The sequence below is a fragment of the Microtus oregoni genome, unplaced genomic scaffold (assembly GCF_018167655.1).
Source record: "Microtus oregoni isolate MIOR12 unplaced genomic scaffold, Mior012 000009F_ref0000495, whole genome shotgun sequence".
Lineage (NCBI taxonomy): Eukaryota > Metazoa > Chordata > Mammalia > Rodentia > Cricetidae > Microtus > Microtus oregoni.
Genome location: NW_024543068.1, coordinates 48,642,204 through 48,661,139, shown reverse-complemented (window position 1 = coordinate 48,661,139; position 18,936 = coordinate 48,642,204). Strand labels below are relative to the sequence as shown.

The 18,936-nt window shown below is 39.0% G+C and overlaps 1 protein-coding gene across 4 annotated transcripts in view; it reads left to right on the top strand.

Moving 5' to 3' along the window:
- The window catches only part of Immp2l (inner mitochondrial membrane peptidase subunit 2), an 815,636-nt gene that overhangs the window by 603,475 nt on the left and 193,225 nt on the right, over positions 1 to 18,936 (top strand). For all 4 annotated transcript variants that reach the window (XM_041658413.1, XM_041658410.1, XM_041658411.1 and 1 more), the window contains one exon: positions 17,600 to 17,702. In XM_041658413.1, the coding sequence (XP_041514347.1) occupies positions 17,600 to 17,702 (103 nt within the window). The remainder of the gene's footprint in view (positions 1 to 17,599; positions 17,703 to 18,936) is intronic.

Sequence of the window (18,936 nt, the reverse complement as noted above, 5' to 3'; positions counted from 1 at the left end):
TCCATCCTTTTTTTCACTAGGATAGTATGAACAAATACCATTTTTATTATAAGGCCACGTTAAATTTTTCTAATCTGGATGTCTTATCCTGTTGGTCTCCACGGTCATCACAGGTTGACAAAGGTGCAGAGACTGATAGCATTATGTGGATAGAACACCTATCACAATGGAGTCATGTGTTAATTTGAGAACTGGCAGGTCCTAAAACTTGCTGCCCTTTAATGCATTATGATCATTTGTAGCAGAGAAAGCCTGTTGGTATAGAGACACATGACTACAAGGCTTATGTCTAAATGAATAACAGTGGAGTGAGGTAGTAATTGGCAGCATAGGGTTTTAGTGAATATAGAGGTTTCCATGGCAAGCCTGTTTCATCTAATCAACATGGTATTTTGCAATCATGGAGAGAATATAATTATAAGCACTTATTATCTAAGTGGAATGGTTTTTGATAAGGGTGAAACGGAACTGCTTTTGTTAGAATGGGTATCCAATCAGAAGAGTCGGAGATTATGTAATTATGTCTTTCTGGTGCTTCCGAGGGAATGCAGGCTTCTCTTGGACTCACTTTTTATGGCCAATAGCTGTTTAACCGAAGACGTTTTGGAGGTTTGGAGGTGAAGATTTGCATGCCCTTCATTGGCCACTGGTATACAGCACACTGCTAACGGGAAAAAAACGGGGGGATAACTTTGTTTGTACCCAGTAAGAGTCAAACTACAATAAAAAAGGAGTATGGCATGGATATAATGATAGACATATAGGGACTGAACAGGAAATAACACGCCCTGGAGACAAATCTGTACACAGAACTGCCCTTTGACTCTTTTGTGTCTTGACTCCAATACGACCCCAACAAGAAGAAACAATGGTCACACCCACAGGGTCTCTGTCATGTTGACTTAGTTTGCTGTATGAACTGTGCCTTGTGTGTGCCCATGGGCAAGGTCATTAAAAATTTCATCACGAAGAACATTGTAGAGGCCAGTGCCATCAGGGACATCTCCGAAGCAAGTGTCTTCAACGCTTACCTGCTCCCCAAGCTCGATGTCAAGTTGCATTACTGTGTGAGCTGTGCCACTCAGAGCCGGGTGGTCAGCACTCCATCTCGGGGAGCCTGGGAGGACTGAAAAGCCTCATGGTGATTTAGACTTGCCGGTGCTGCCGACAGCCTCCACCAAAGCCCGTGTAAGGAACCGAGTTCACGAGGACTGAAGAAAAATCATCTGGGGGAAAATAGAAATCGCACTTTAAGAAGAGATTGGAAGCAAAGCAAAACAAAGCAAAAAACCTGACCTTTGAAAAGATTGCTCAGAATGCTCAGTTAGGAAAGGACAGTGTCTGCAAAGCATGGCATTAGGAAAACCGGGGTATGTACATGTCAAGAATACAGTAATGAATTCAGGCTCTTATGTTGTACCATGCATAATAATTAACTCAAAAGAATATTAAAGTCTTGCAATCCCCATGTCCCTAAAAGAGAAGAAAACTAAGGAGAAATAAGAAAGAAGTCTTCTGGCACTGACTTTGCTGGCAATATGGACATGATATTAAAATCTCAGACTTCAAAACCAAAAAATGTACAAGAGGAACAGCATTAGACTAAATAGCTTCTTCATAACAAAGGAAACAATCATAGTGAAAAGACAGTCTATGGAACAGGAGTAAATACAAACTATACATGTAGCTTACACACACATGTACACACACATGTACAGACACACACATGTATAAGACATTTTCTGCCATAGGACTTCTCTTAGTTTCCCCTCCTATCGCTGACATAAAATATTTTGGCAGCAGCAACAAGGTTTTTATGGGACTCCTTTGACTAATAACACAAGGAGATAGGACCCATTCCTGATATCAGGGTTATATTTGGTAGCACATGATGCCTGGTTAGAATATTTTCTTCCCCACTTTATTATGACCACAAAGTTGCACACCTAGCCAAGAAGGTATTCACAGATTGTAGCTGCTTCGAGAGGGAGTGATCGCACTTCCGTGGAGGGATGCTAGGTGCATTGACCACACTGCAGACTGTGTCCCGTGCTCAGACCTAATTAGCCAGCCACAAACTGGGCCGTGTTTTCTGGTGTCATCTTTCTTTCTTTCTTTCTTTCTTCCTTTCTTCCTTTCTTCCTTTCTTTTGTTATTGTTTTTGCTTTTTTAAGAGAGAAAAAGAACATGAAGCTACGTGGATAGGGTGAGGGGAAGGATTTGGAAGGAGTTGGAGCATAGGAAAGAAGATGATAAAAATATATTGTATGAAATTCCCAAAGAATGAACTAAAGAAATAAAATAAAAAAGAACAGTTTTTTTATAGCAGTTCAAGTTATAGTCTGCTACGGCATGGCAGGGAAATCAAGGCCTCAGGAGCTTACAGTTGCTGGCTGCCTCAGGTCTGCAGTTAGAAGAGGACACTTACTACATTGCCTGTGCTCTAAATCCACCTTACAAACAACCTAGAATTCCCTGCGCAGGGACTGCTCCCACCCAGGTTTAAAGTGACTCCTCCCTCATCGATTAAAGTAGTCAAGATAATCGCTCACAGTCATGGGCATGCACAGAATCCCGGCCTGCAGATGATTCTAGATTCTGTCAAGCAAGCAGCATTAACCAACCATTAAGCTGCCTAACATTTCCTACCCAAACGTTAAGACACCATGTTAGTTTTCTTCAGTAATTTTGGTACTTATACCCAATGCCTGAACCTAGGTCCATCCCTACATTTTCAGAACTTTAATTGTGAATAAAGTTGTGTTGCTAGGCTAAAACGCCTACAAAGAAGAATCTGTGCCTCATCATTACCACTCTGAAAGCTCGAGTCTCACAGACTTCAGTCTGTCGCTGTTGGCAGCCTGTTTAGCTTCACTAGGTCTCGCGTTTCTTATCTGCAAAAACGATTGTGTTGTCTGAAGATTTCTTAAATCCTTTTCAGTTTAAGATATTGTGCTGTAATAAAATGCGAGAAATAGCAACCTCAAATTGCTTACTGTTTTTAAAAGAGAACTGCTACCAGAATCCATACTTATTCATCCTCAATGTGTATTTATTGCGTATCCACTGTATTCACTTAAAATACCAACAGGCACAGCTTTAGGAATAAGGAAGACAGTGGTGCACAAAATTCTTAAATGTTTGCTCTGGTCGAATTTGTGTGTAGACAGGGAGAAAGAAATAAAGTAAACCCAGAGATTACAGACCTAACTAAGAGGAGTTTAGAGCTATGGAGCAAAGCGTGCTAAGCTATAGAGTGTGGAGAGTAGCGATTTGAAGTAGCCAAAGACATGTAAACAGAAACACAGACCGGAAACCAGGTCGGAAGGCGACCCTATTGGAGGTCCACTGCAGGGAGAAAAGAAGTGGAGCGTGCCAAGAGTCAGACTGGTCTTTGGGGACCAGCGAGATTGAAAAGCGGGCTGGGGGGCTGGGGAAGCTAGGAGAGTGGGGGGTGGGGGCGTGAAAAAGCTAGCCCTGTAGCTGATACCCAGGTCCTGTGAGACAGAGATGTCCAAATGGGAAACTGAGGTCCCTCGTTGGGGTTCTTAGTCTTGTTAATAAAAGGATTTAGAAACGGATTTGAACGGAAGTGCCTGTTGGATAGGAATGATCCAGGTGATGAAATAAGCGAAGACAACCGAGCCTCTCCAGGATCTGAATTGTTCTTTCATCAGAGCAATTGAAGGACACTGGTTTCCCCAAGCAAGGGGAGAGGTTCCCACATGGCACATGAGATCAGGGGGTTTATAGGGCAGAAAAGGGGAGCCTTTGGGGCTGAGAAGTCCATCTTCTCTTCAGTTCCTCTGCAGCTTCAAAGTGGTGGGTGGCAGTGGGGTTAATATCTTGAGCTGATCAGAGTCTCCCACTGGTGTTTGCAGTCACATCAACTTTCTTGTCCAGAGGTTTCTCAGTCAGTCTGAGGTTTTTAGGCCCTTAGTCCTTCTGTGCTGGGCCAACTTTGTTAGAGTAAGAAAAACAAATGACAGGCAAGATGCAAATCTTATCCTCCGGACAAGGTATGCAGAAGAATTTGCAGTGGGAGCTGACAAGCAGCCACAGAAAAGGGTGTCTCAGAGAAAGTGCAGACACAGAGTCCAAGGAAAGCATGCTTGCCTTTGACACCGGCTCAAGTGTCTGAAAGGGGAGAAAGAAGAGCAAATGTTAGATTTTTCTGATTGCTAATGTCGAAAAGTGGGCAGGCCACGTGGCAGAGGCTCTATGATGATGCGCGCTGGAAGCCATGGCAGCAGCTGCCAGTGTCTGCACCGAGAAGCGTTGGTGGCACATTGGTCTAGTAAAATGAACAATAATAATCTCTCCCATCTACTTTTGGGTAACTTGGGATGCCATGTACCTACCCAGAGCTAGGGATGGAATTTAGAACAAATTCCAAAAACCTTCCGTGATTTAAGTGCTAATGTAATTTTCAAAAAATGACTAAGCCAATATTTATACCTCTAACGATACCAGTGAAAAACACAGGGGGTGGGGTCCAGAGTAGCCTGAGCTTACTGTCGCAAGGGGAAATTTCACAGTATTTAGAGACCACTTTGGTGGTGAGAGCTACCGTGTAGATGCCCCAGGCATCTGATTCACAAAAGCCAAGGATACTACTCCGTCTGTACTACACGCAGACACGAGTCCACATCTACATATTATTTGGCTGAAAATCTCCATAGTGTGAAAGAGTTTAAGAGTTTCATAATGAACGAGTACCTCAGCAATCAGGGGCCAAGGAATGCCACAACGTCACCCCACACAAACAGACCTCACACAAGAGATTTCCTGGGGGCGCGGGGCTGGACCCAGAATGGCTGCCGCTCAGTAGAAGAGTCAGACAAAGTTATGATGGTGGGCTTTATGAGGAGGTAGCATAAAGCTAGGAAAAATGCCGCCATGGTGGTGATGGTGGGGTTAGCGCTTAGTCATTTAAGTCAGGGAAGAACTTGGTTCCAGAATATGGATGGTTCTTACTGACCAACAACGTCAAGGCTAACTTCAAGCCTAGTCTTATAGACCAAAGTAAGAACTTTATGCCATAATCCCAGTGCTTGGGAGACTAAGACAGGATGATTGCCATGAGTGTGAAGCCAGCATGTTCACAGTGGCTTTCAAGCTAGCATGAAATCCTGGCTCAATATTATGAAAGGAAGGAAGAAGAGAAATCAAAAAGAGTAAGTTGTGAATGTATGTGCTAGAAACAGACAAATACATTGTGCCTTTCCGTGATGCCGGAATTTACTAAATAGTAATAAATTTACAAAGTTTAGCTGTTTCAAAGGCACGGTTTATCATATAATCTACTTACCTTGCTAGCCTGACTAAAGCAAATGCTGGTTCTTAACATTCCAATCTCAGTATCACACATCACATGGTTATTTATGCCTATATGCATATGTACTCAGGAACACATTTTTTGACAGTGTAGAAAATTGCTCAGCAATTACTTGTGGCTTAGATAATTGGTAGGAAGTATTTGAAGATATGCAAGGCATAAAATGTAAAATCTGCTCTGAAGCTTTAAGGAAATTCAGTTTATAGCAAACCACTTGGCATGCAGATGCTCTGATCTTTAATCCCATTTGTGTTTGGTGGTCCAGAGAACTCACAGGGAGGAGCCCTCCATCATCTAACAGGATTATCCTTAGGAAGGGAAGAAGGTCTTCCGAGTCCATTTGTCCTTTTCCCATGACTTCCCCTAGCAGTTGTTTAGAGTTATCCAATCTAAGAAGAGAAATAACCAAACAAAGAGATTACTGAAGAAATTGTATTTATGCCTTCATACTGCTAGAATTTATAAAAATAGTGTTTATTTCTACTTTATTTCAAGTTATTTCCTATCAAAATTACTAGTTTTAAAATTTTTATATCTATGTAAATATATTCCCTTTATCAGTTCAGTGAGGTTTCTTTTTACGTTATTCCCCATATACTGTACATGAAGGCATCAATACAGTAATATAGTGTTTAATTTAGAGCTTTTTTCTCCTTTTGACTTTACCATTTTTTTCTCTTCTCGTGTCTTTTGGGTCACACCGTCCCCTCATGTATGTAACCTTTTCTGTATTCCATGTTTTCTTTATGTGACTCCACGCTCCCTAAGTCCACATGTAAATATCTGAACTTATTTTACTCCTCCCCAACCAACATGGAAGAATCACATGGGCTTTCTGTATTTATCATTTAGTAATGTTTTTGGAAAAATCTCACTGGTCATTTGGAATTTCTACTGTACACAGCTCCCTGGTCTGCACACATTACTGTTTGACCATTCCCCCGGAGTTTTCTTTCTTATCTCCTTATTGTGTGCTGCTAGAGGTAACTAACATGACGAGTGTCTGTGCCAGCCTTCCATTCTTTTCATCTCTGCCCCTAGATTTCGTATCACCGTGACCCATGCCATATAAACAAAAACAGTGCGAGAAGACATTGCTATATCTATGTTTTTATATATCTTTAAAACTGTGTGTGTGTGTGCGTGCGCGTGTGCATATTGCCATGTGTGTAAAGGAACTACAGAGGACATAGGAAGGCATTGGATCCCATGGAGCTGGAGTTAGGGGTAATTATGTTACCTGATGTAGGTGCTGAGAGCTCAGGTCCTTTGAGATAGCCCTGTATCATCTTAACCGCTGAGCCATCTCTCTAGCCCCGGTGTTGTTATATTGTTATGTTTGTGGTATTTGATTCCAGGAGTAGAATTACTAAATTGTAAGGCAAGTGATTTTTTTAAATTGCATAGATTCTGCCAGATTGCTTTCAACAAAGATCATTAGTTTTCATATATACCCACCAGCAAAATGAGACAGTGCACTTTCCCTCCAATCCATTGCAACAATAGAGCCAGTTGCTTACCATAGGGTAATCTATACTGCTTAATTCCTGTCTTTCTGACTACTGGAAAACACGAGTACCACTTTACATATATATATAAAATGTGAATTTTTCAATTTGTTTCTGCCCATAGATACTGTTAACCTATTAATTACAATTTTTAAATACTTGGATATCTCTGTATTTTTTGAAACAAAATGCTTTTTCTTCTCTCTCAAAAAAGTATTTCTTCTACTCTAGTAGATATTGTGGCCTCCAGCTACTTTGTTATTTTTTTAAATACTGACTTCTTCAATTATTCCAAAATTGAATACATATTCCTTGATGATTTGTGGATATTAACATTTTATGTGATTACATGTACATTGGAGCTTCAGACTTTTAGAATGTGAATGTAATGTACTGAATGTCTTCCTTATTCAAACCATGTTCATAGTGGTGAACAGGATATCTCTTGTTCATTTCTCTACTTTCCCGATCCGCACCTTTGAGATCATATTCTTACTGTTTTCCATGATATTATGTGTTTGAATTGTCTGCTTAATCTATGAATTGTGCCTTGACCAGGCTTTTGTCGTGTTTATGTTCGCATCTCTAGAACCTAACAATTCTTGTTACTAATGGTCACTTCATATGTATTTGTTAAATTCATTTAATCAGAGATTAATTTTCTGGGTGTCTTAATTAGTATGTGCTAAAGTATAGCTGGGCTTCTTCTGTAGCTCTGAAAATATTATCTTTCATGTATTGGCATATCATCTGACAGCGCTAGTTTGGGGGTCTTGTGTGTATTATCTCCTCATGCAGCTTAGGCACTGACTCGCCCTATTACCCTTCTTTACACATGAGAAGGTTGAAGCTAAGACCCCTGGTCCCCCACTGAGAAGGTGCCAGAACTGGCGTTCAGTTATGGTCTGTCTGGCCTGGAGACTTCTATTTTCTTTCCTGTCTCACATTCTTTTCCTGATTCAAAATCAGATTCCTGAAAAGAGCTTTTGAATTCCTGTGCAATGAGATCTTTAGCTGTGAGGAATTCCTTTTTTCCAACTAATTAAGTAACCCAAAGCTCATTAAATTTATAGGAAATAAAACAGCATGCATTCCTTTCATTATAAAAAATACTTGCAGTTTTATAATAGAGATTGAGTAAATGATGGAATGCTGTTCATAATTCCTCAAATATTTAAACATTATTGGTTCTTACAATGGAAACATTGGAATGTTTCTTTCCCACATTCATATCGAGCATGTTGAAATGATCAAGAAATGGAGTAATGAATGAAATGAAGGTCTCTGGGAAATTACTTCTAGAGGGGATGTTGGGAACAAATGCAGCAATCTAATCCTTAACTTTATTTTATAAAGTAAAGCTGTGTGTTACCGCTTTATTTAAGGCTGCTCGCTAGCGAGTTGTGCACGGAAGATGTGTCTCTGTTTCCGCTTCCCATTCGGTTCGATTGACCAATAAGCAAACTGATTGTGTTATTTGCACCTACGACATTTCATAGCTCCACTCATCATTTTAGCAAAACAAAATTTGAATATATAAAAGCTAGATGCAGTTTTAAATATGTAGTATGATCTTTTCTAGTTGGCCAGTTTACATGATGCCTGAAATTATGATCATAATACTTTTGACCTATGTAAAAATTTGACTCAATACACTTCTAGATAAGTTAGTATTGAACAAAATAACATATAGAACATCTTAGAGAAAAAAAATCAATAATATTGTCATCAAAATTGGCATTTACATTTATTTAATCTTTTCCACACTAAGTGTTTTCACTGGGAAATGATTTACAAAACTCTTCCATTTTTGATGTTATTCCTTGAAATACTTTCGAACAAAAAAACTTCACAAGTAGGATCTGAATTTCATACTACCTTTTTTTTTTCTGTTCACATGAATCAGCTATTCATATCTTGATCCAAATATCCACAAAGCATTTCCTGTTTGTAATAGCCTAAAACTATTTAGCCCTTTAAACATTTGTTCAGTTAGCATCGCTTGATCTTCACTTATTGATCTCTTCTTCTCTAAATCAATTTTGTAAACATTTCCAATTTATTGAATTTTGCCATGGAACCTTAGTCTGTCTCTGTGCATATTTCACTGGTCATTTCTTTTTTTTATTTAATTTTTTAAAGAATTATTTATTTTTATACTATGTGTATGTGATTTCCCTATCTGTATATATGTGTACCACTTGCATGTAGTGTCTACAGAGGCCAGAAGAGAGCACTGGATGCACTGGACCTAGAGTTATAGATGGTTGTGAACTCCACGTGGTTACTGGAACTCAGATACTAACACCAATGTTGATCACTGAGCCATCTCTTCAGCCCCTTGCTTAATTTTTTTTAAATGTTGTTTATAGTCAGTCAAAAAGACTGAATCATAGCCTTTCTTCTATAACCATTTACATTGTTTATGTAATTTCACATAGTAAATATTGACCTATATCCCAAAGAAAATGAACACACCAGGCTTTATCAATGACCTTATGGGCCTGTATGGAATCTAATACCAATAATTTGCAGTCATTTTCATGGACAGCCATAGATTCTTCTAAACGTGAGAAAACATTCTCCATATTAAAGAAAATTGTCATGTTTGTTCTTTAATTGTCCTATTTATGTTTTGATAATTTAAATTTAGAAAAATGCATCTAGGGTCTTAATTATTAAAATAATTTGTAGCTACACTAAGGCCATCCCTGTTACATTTAAAAAGTTAACTCTGCAACTTTATGGTAAAGATATACAAGTTTGCTCCAATAACCTAGCAACAGGCTAGTGTCTGTGAAGAAAATATTTCTCATTTGTTCTACTGAATAGATGTTAAGACCTCTTCTTCAAGTCTTGAATAGTCTTGATACATATTGCTTTAGCAACCAAATTCTAAAGTGTGCTTTTTGTACCTTGATGCTAAGTAGCCTGATGATGGTGTAGGAGGTCCTTCTGCATTTGTGTTGTTTTCATTTGTTGAATAAAGAAACTGCCTTGGCCTTTTGATAGGGCAGAAAATTAAGTAGGCAGAGTAGACAGAACAGAATGCTGGGAGAAAGAAGGCAGGCAGAGAGAGAGCCGCCATGGAGTTACCAGAGTCAGACATGCTGAATCTTTCCCAGTAAGCCACGACATACAAATTATTAAAAATTGGTTAAAACAAGATGTGAGAGTTAGCCAAGAAGAGGCTAGAACTAATGGGCAAGTTAATTAATACAGTTTCTGTGTTATTATTTCGGGGGCTAAGCAATCCAGGTGGCTGGGACCAAAAGCAGGCCCGCTTCTCTTCCTACTTCCTGATAATACCACCTAAAGTCTCTGACCTTCACATCTTTATCTGTACAAAAAGGAGTTATTGGATCGTTTCTAAGGTATGTAGAGTTGCGATCTAAAGAAATGAAATCACCTTTAGCAATAGGCAATCCAGTTTCCTTGGACTATCATTGCCTTATTTACATAAATTCACAGTCTGTTCATTTGTGCGTCACTTTAATTTAATGCATGTGGCAAGGGAAGGCATATGCATCTTACCTGCATCAGCATTTTTTCCAAAGCAGACAATAGGCCAAATTTAGAGTTGGGGTTGAGAATGAGTATTCAGAGTGTTAAAATGTCTTGCCATGTTGTGATAGCCACCAGTTCTTAAGAATTTTAGAACTGCCTGATCAGGTATCTTAGGAAACAAAATTTAATCAGATCCATCAAAGGCTTTTAGGCTCACTTCTCTTCTTCAAACTCTTTTGTAGGATAAAATAGACACTAATAAGCTTCGTAAGGTCTCATCTTAGTGACATGATCTCATTTGGTCTGATATTAGTATAGCTACTATTTCCTGACTTGCTGTTATACCATTACTATTAATCAAAATGTCTCTTCTTTTTATGTATTTCTCTCATAAGCATCATGTGTATTAAAAAAGCATACAAATTGTTTATCCTTTTTAGAATTTTTTATTTATTATTCGTCACACAATACATTTGACTACAGTTTCTCCTCCCTCCACTTCTCCCATTCTCCCCTCTCCCCTGCCCTGCATGCCACCTCCATCTCCAACAGAGGCCTGCCAGGGATATCAACTGAACATGGGCATCAGAAAATACAATATGACTAGGCCCAGAACCTCCCATCAAGACGGGGCAAGGTAACCCAGTAGGAGGAAAAGGATCCTAAGAGCAGACAAAAGAGTCAGACACCCCTCTCCCACTGTCAGGAGTTCCCCCCAACACCTAGCCAACTGCTGTGGAACAATAGTATGTACCCTGTCACTTGTATTTTAGATAAAAGCTGATTGTCCAGTAGTAAGGCAGTATAGGCAGGACAACCAGGTAGGAAGTAGAGGCAGGGTGAGGAGACTTCTGGGAAGAGGAAAAGTCAGTCTGCAGTCATGACCCAGCCGCATAGGAAGCAAGATGTGACCGCCTCGCCAAAAAAGGTCCCAAGTCATGTGGCTAACACAGACAAGAATTATGAGCTAGTATAAGTTATAAGAGTTAATAAGAAGCCTGCGCTAATAGGATAATCAGTTTATAACTAATGTAGACCTGTGTGTTTTTCTGGGACTAAACAGCTGTGGGACCTGGTGGGACAGAAACCTCTGTCAACAGCCAACAACCATAAAATATAAGCAGAGGACCTAGTGAAGACCCTTGCAGGTCTCTATAAATCCCCATGATCCCTACTTAGTTGATTCCCTGAGCCATTCATTCTTTGGGTGTTTTCATCCCCTCTGACTCCCACAATTCCTACTCCCCCTCTTCTGTCAGATTCCTGAACATCAAGGGGATGTTCAGGACTTTCAGCATGGGCTCTCTTTCTCTTCCAAATGATCGGCAGTGGGCCTCTGTATCTACTCCCTTCAGCTGCTGGAGGAAACCTCTCTCATGATGACTGGGCTAGGCACTCTGTGAGTATAACAGAACATCAAGGTTGTTTTTATGGCCAGGTTGGTGTCCCAGTTCTATCACTGGAAGTTGCCTGGTTATAGAAGGTGGCTGGTTCATGCTCCGTGTCTTCTATTACTAGGACTCCTTGCTAGAACATTCTCACAAACTCCTGGGAGTTTCTACTGTGCTAAGTGCCCACATCACCCCCCAAATGACCTCCAAGTCTAGTTATCTCTCCTCATACTCTCTTCCTTCATCCCTCCCCCACCCATGATTCTTCCTATTCCCATCTCCACCTGCCCCAGTCCACATGCAAAATCTGTTCCATTTCCCCTTCCCAGAGAGATCCACATATGCCCCAAGTGCCTTCCTTGTTATTAACCTCCCTGGGTCTATAGATTGTAGCATTTATTTAACAGCTAATATCCACTTAAATGAGTATATACCATAATTGTCTTTCTAGGACAGAGTTACCTCACTCAGGATGACTTTTTTTCTAGCTTCATCCATTTGCCTGCAAATTTCATGATGTCATTTTTTAACTGCAAAGTAATACTACATTGCATAAATGTATCACATTTTCTTTATCTCTTCTTCAGTTGAGGGACATCTAGGTTGTCTCCAGTTTCTATTATAAATAAAGCCACTATGAGCATAGTTGAACAAATGTCCTTTTGGTAGGGTAGGGCACCCTTTGGGTATATTCTGAAAAAGGGGATAGCTGGGTCCTGTGGTAGATCAATTACCAATTTCCTAAGGAACCACCATATTGATTTCCAAAGTAGCTGTACAAGTTATGCAAATTCTATATTCTATAAGCTAGATTTTTTTCAATAAAATATTACTCTTTCAATTATATTAGCTCACCACTTTATTATGGCTACTGATAATAACTAGATTGTGTCTTGTTTTTGTTTATTCCTATATGCTTCTTAATTAGCTAAAAAAAGATAAATCTCATTCAGTCAATTAAAAAAATCTTAGCAAACGTTTCTGACAACAATTTGTTTCTTTTTACATGTCAGTAGGATAAACTAATGCACTTCTCTAAAATTAAACTTTATTTTTTATGTGCAAATTTTACTCCTCGATTCTTTACCCAGAAAAATTAAAATATATTTCAATATGAATATATTCCTGTTTCTTTTTTGCTATATTAGTCTGATTTTTTGTTGCTATTATACAACACTAATGAAAAACAACTTGGGGAGGAAAGGGCTCTACTTCCACCTGACAGCCCATATTGAGGAAAGCTGGGATGGGGAGAGATTGGGAGGTAGGAATAGAGTTGTTAGTGGGGCTCAAGGCAGGAACTGCAACATAGGCCATGGAGGATTGCTCATGAGCAGCTTCCATTGGGAAACAGAAACTCAGGGTTGGGGATTCAGTGAGCAGTCAGCCTCTCAGGTTATCACTGCCGCGTCCATGTAGAAAATTCAATAGGATGGCTTAAAATGATATCCCTAATGAATCATGAATTATTAATACAAATTACTGAGAGAGGACAAGAGAGCACATAGGCACTAGAGAAAGACACAGGGAGAAACAGTTAATAAGCACTTATCTTCTTATAATTCTAAGAATTACATGGACAGTACTTTTGTATTCAACTGATGACACTTCAACGATCTAGAGACTTAAACGCTTTGTTTTCAAGGTCAAATCAAATTGGAGGCAATCATTCTTCGTCCCACTTATAAGGCCTAGGTAACTTGTCTTGGTAAAGCTAGTACTAAAAACGTCTTCTCTTTTAGACAGGTAGTTAAAGTTCCATACAGAACTCATTTCTGACTGTCAAAACCAGAATTATTTGCAAGCTATAGATACATACAACCTTGTGGGCTGACACCCCACTTACCTGCTAAATCAGCTAAAGGATTATCTTGTCTTTTATGTGTGTTCAGGAGCAGAAAGCTATTTAAAATTCCTTCTGTAGAGAAATTCTATTAGCAGTATGCTCTTTCTTTGGCAGCCCTAAAAGCAAGTAGCCCAGTAATTTGCCATCATATTTTTAAGCTATTTTGGGTTACTATTTTAAAAGTCGGATGTACTCCATGAGAGGAAGAGATAGAGTACACCTCTCCCCTCATCCATACAGCACCATGTTTACCTGAGTCCTCTGTTTGCACTGTTGCCTCCAAACCTGACCATTTTCAGTGTAAGCCACTGTGTATTCTCATAGCAGCATGGAAATATGCAAGAGACTGGTGGGTGAAGCCACAGATAGGTAGATTGTACCTTTACCTGTCACTCTCTGTATGTTTGAATATGTAGAAATAAATAGACTAACCCTTCACACATGAGTTTTAATATGCCCAGAGGGAACAAGAAGAAAGAAAAAAGAGTCACTGTACCTTTAAAAATAGTCACAGGCATAGCACAACTGCAAGAAAAAAATTATTGAAGCATATCTCTGGTAATTTGAAGACGGATGCTGATAGTGAACCTCAACACATTCTGAATTGTAAAATGGAGGAAAATAAAGGGCCAAGGGAGACTGGCATTAATCATTACCACTTACTGGGTCCTAAATGTGCATCAGAACCGTAACCAGTGCTTTGCTTAAGAACAGGCTCCCATCTAAGAGAGTAAATGAACACATTTACTTGGTGTTCAGTAGAGGCTACTCTTACCCATTAAGTAACCTTAGAGTTAGGCTTTCTCTCTCTCTCTCTCTCTCTCTCTCTCTCTCTCTCTCTCTCCCCACCCCCGCACTTTTGCCTACTGTTTTCAATGAGAAACTGCCCCTTTGAGTTTTATCAATTTGTTCAAAATCCTATGCACCTGAAAATGTCAAATAAACAAACCAAGATAACCTAACTGAAGAGATGAAAATGGATAGTAACCTCCCCTCCCTGTGTTTGCCGCTCATTTTTAGCCTCCAGCTGAACCTAGTTAAGGTGGATACTGTTCCTCCTATTGTAAAGTTGGCAGCTAACTATAACTTAAAAGCTTACTTGAGAATCATGGATTAAGGTTGAAATTTCTTTAGACTGTTCAAGAATCATTGTGCTTTCCATAGTATTGTACTGCCTTTGAGACAGTATCTAAAATCACTTCTAAATTCATTTGTCATGTATTTAGCAAATATTTGTTGAGCATTTTTGGGCTCTAAGGACGTTCTATAAGAAAGGCACATTCTTATAGGTCACACTTTAACAGGGATAGATAGACAGTAGATAAATAGCTCCATGAGCCCACGTCCAATCTTAGTGTGCATAAAAAAGAAAACTAAAGCTTTGTAAATGGCTAGGAAATAATGGGATAAAGAAAGCGCAAGTTCCTTATGTAAGATGGTCACCACAAAGAAGCCTGCAGCCTTCAGTGGTCCTCTGGTGCTACTGTTGCTTTCTGTCACAAGTGTCCTGATTCTTATAGCACCTAAAGTTCAATCTGACTTTTATATCATTCTAGCTTCTAGAAGAATATGTTTGGCCCACTATTTCATTGTTGTTGTAATTTTGTGTTGGATTTACTTTATATATATTTACTATTCACACAGAGAGAGATGTAATACACACACATACATATATTACAATTAATAGTCTATGTGTTTGGGTCTCAAAGTGCCTTCACACCCATGGTTTTTATATACTATGAATGTGAAGGAGACTTTATGATAATTCATGTGATAAGCCCATTCCCTTCCAAACCTTGACAAATTGTTTGTTCCTAGCTTACCAAGCCTTTTGCTGACTTTGAACTCCTTCTCTACCCTATAGGTAGTCACTACCAAGCAATTGAAAGTCCTTCAAGACTTGAGGCTCATTTTGGTTCCTTCCCTAGGAACCTTCCATGCAACAACAAAAATAAGTTAATATGAGTACATAGGGCAGGCACTCATCCTTGGGAGATACACCCCAAGACCTGGAGTGAATGTGTGTGTGTGTGTGTGTGTGTGTGTGTGTGTGTGTATGCACTATATAGTATGTTGTCTCATATAACACACTCTGTGACTGTTAAATAATTATTTGAAGAAAAATCTAATTTTAGTCATGGTTTATCAAAAATACTCAGCTTACTAAGGTGAACATGTCTGCATATGTTAGGAGATGGTACCTTTAGTGCAGCTAACCGTACGTGTTCTCCTCATCATTGACATTTGAGGTGTGTATGGGTTATTCCACACCAGCTCATATAGTAATGATGTCAAGAACTAATGGAGTGACTTTAATTGAAGAGCACTTCTATTGCAAAGTGTATGAGGGTGAGATGTGTTAAATTTGTTTTTGCTTTTCTCTAAAAAGCTGCAAACCTCCTTCCCTATAGTAATTAAAGACAAACAGCAACCATTAACTTACCGTGGGGTTCTAATGGCCATAATATTGCTTTCTTGCATGGATGACTTACTGATCTAAAGCAAAGCAATTCAACACTGAAATTATCTTGAAAATTAAAAACCATCCAAGATAATGAATAGTTTCAATTTCTCTGGCACCAATTTATGTGTACTCTCCCCTTTTAATGCATTCTTCTGTGCATGCGCAGCTTGATCACTAACAGACTAGCCTCAGCGAGATTCCGTACCGCAGAACAGTACACCAGCCTCAGTTTCTGAACGTGCTGGCTTTCAGAGTGATTTTCATTCATTAATTTGCTCGTTCATTCAGCAAACCTTTATTGAGAAGCTTGTGTAAGTTATTGTTTTCCAGGGTGCTTTAGGAAATAAAGGAAATATAAAGTTATTTGCTCCCAAAAGAAGTATTTTTGTGAGCTTTGAATCAAATTTTATTTTAATTCTGTCTTTTATTTAGTTAATTGTTTTATAGCTTATAGCCCGGCGATGGTGGCGCACGCCTTTAATCCCAGCACTCGGGAGGCAGAGGCAGGCGGATCTCTGTGAGTTCGAGACCAGCCTGGTCTACAGAGCTAGTTCCGGGACAGGCTCCAAAGCCACAGAGAAACCCTGTCTCGAAAAAAAAAATGTTTTATAACTTATTTACCAACACTGTGTTGCTAGTTGTTTGGGTAAGTTACATTTGGGAATGGGAGCATTAAAGTGTGTGGACTGAGCGTCCCCTATAACAAACATTCGTCCTTATTTCTAATATTTCCTAGCAATTGATTTTTTAAGTAGAAGGCCAGCAGGCATGACCATAAAACATTGCCAGAGTAGATCCAAAAAAGAAATGGAAACAGAAAGTTGGAATCGTTTCCTACAACCACTAACAATGTGAGAGAATGTGCTCCTGCCCCTTCCTTTCCTGTGTTAAAAATATGAATAACTGCTGTATGTCATCTGTCATTGACAGTTCCTCTTTTGAATCTTAATTCTCATAAGTAAATTGAAACAGTTAATCACTAGCATAAATGCAAGAAGACAAATATATGTTCCTTTCATTGAGGCATGTTAAAGATTTTAAGTATGTATAGTGTGAATTAAATTAAGTAGCAAAACACTGTATTTGGTGTTTGGGCTTTGCCTTTAAGCAGGTTTTTTTTTTTTCTTATACAAAAGAAGAACTGTATTCCATGGTTATCCATAGAATATTTGACTACAGTTATTTTATTGATTTTCTTCATTTTGGGTACATGTAGAAATTATCTATTTATGAATCTATACAGTAAGTCATTATTAAGGTCAAGATGACCTTAGTCAATGGACTCTACAGCTGATGTATTGTTTGTCTGGTCTGTTTAAAAACTTAACTTTGCCCATTTTGTTTCCCAAAGCCACACTTGTTATTCATGGTTCCCACAGACAGTTTAGAAGCTGAACCACAGCTTACTTTAGGGGAACCTGGGTGTGATTTCTAGGTCAGTCACTCTTCTCTTTCTAATAGCTGTTCTTTCCTTCCTAATTCTGCATCTAGGTTGTAAAGTTCCCTTCCTGCTCATATCTCATTGGTCTCACTGTTTGTTTTCAGAACCATTGGACACAAAAACCGTTTGGTCAAAGTTCCCCGTGGTCACATGTGGGTTGAAGGCGATCACCATGGACACAGTTTTGATAGCAATTCTTTTGGACCGGTGAGTCAGCTTGTACCTTGTTTCTGAGAAAGTTGCCTTTCAAAGGTGGGGAGCCGAGTGTAGCCTAATAGTTCACTCTGTTCTGTCAGCCAAGACTGATCAAAGACTTCGTAATGAAACTGTTCATGTTGGGGAAATTCCTTTAGGCTATCAAAGTGTGTATCTGTGTGTTTGTGTGTTTCACAAGAGTCTGACTTTCCAGTTGGAAGATCTCCATTCCCTCACAGATAGGTCTTCTGTCTGTTTTCAATTAATGTTTAACCAGTAAACTATGTAAGAAGACATACAGGCAACAATTTACCTTTATTCAACGCAAAAGTAGTAGAAACCCTAGCAGTTAGTGTCGAGGAGGTGGGTTTCCTTGCTTCCTTTTTTGGTCCCATCTTCGTCTCACAATGAAATTGATGTCAAACAGATTATCAGAATAATGTATCCAAATTTAATAAGTTTTAGATGTTGCAAACGTCCTTATAGAGAAGCAAAGACCTTTAAACCTTGTGAAACTCACCTACCTTTGTATTCGGTTGAACAAAGACATGTAATTTTAGACAAGTAACTAAATGATGTGGAGAGGCTAAGAGAAGATAAAAATTATTTGCACAAGTCAAGCTTTCTCAGCTATGGCTCTATTGAAGAATGTTTCTTGTCTCCAACTAGAGGGAGGACAGCTTTTGCTTGGGAGTTTTAATCCTCTGTGTTCAAGGATAAGGGAGGAGATTAGTGTGCCCACCTCATGTCTGTTGTTTTTCAGATACCCTTAGCTCAAAGTAATCCTGTGTCAGAGTGGCATGCTTGGGGGTGGCACATTCTGGGAGTGTTCATAAGTGACATTTTGTTAGCATTTAACTTATAGCAGAAACACAGACACGCTCTATTCTCTGCTTACCCATAGAATGTGACTACACTGATATTTTATGGATTTTTCTTTTACTTTGAGTGCATATAGAAATTCTCTATTTATGAGTCTTCTTCATAACTCATGAAAGTGGAGAATTTCTTAGTGAGTGGAAACTGCAACTGATTTTCTTGTTTGTTTAAAAGCCTTAGTTTCCCAAAGTTACATTTGTTATAAATGTACAGGACAAAGGAATTATTTAGCATCCTCACACATGCTTGTGTAAAACATATAGACTCATATTTTGTCAAAAATTAATAGGTTGTGGCCTCTAATAAAAGAGCTTCATATATATGTGTGTGTGTATATACACACACACATATATATATATATATATAT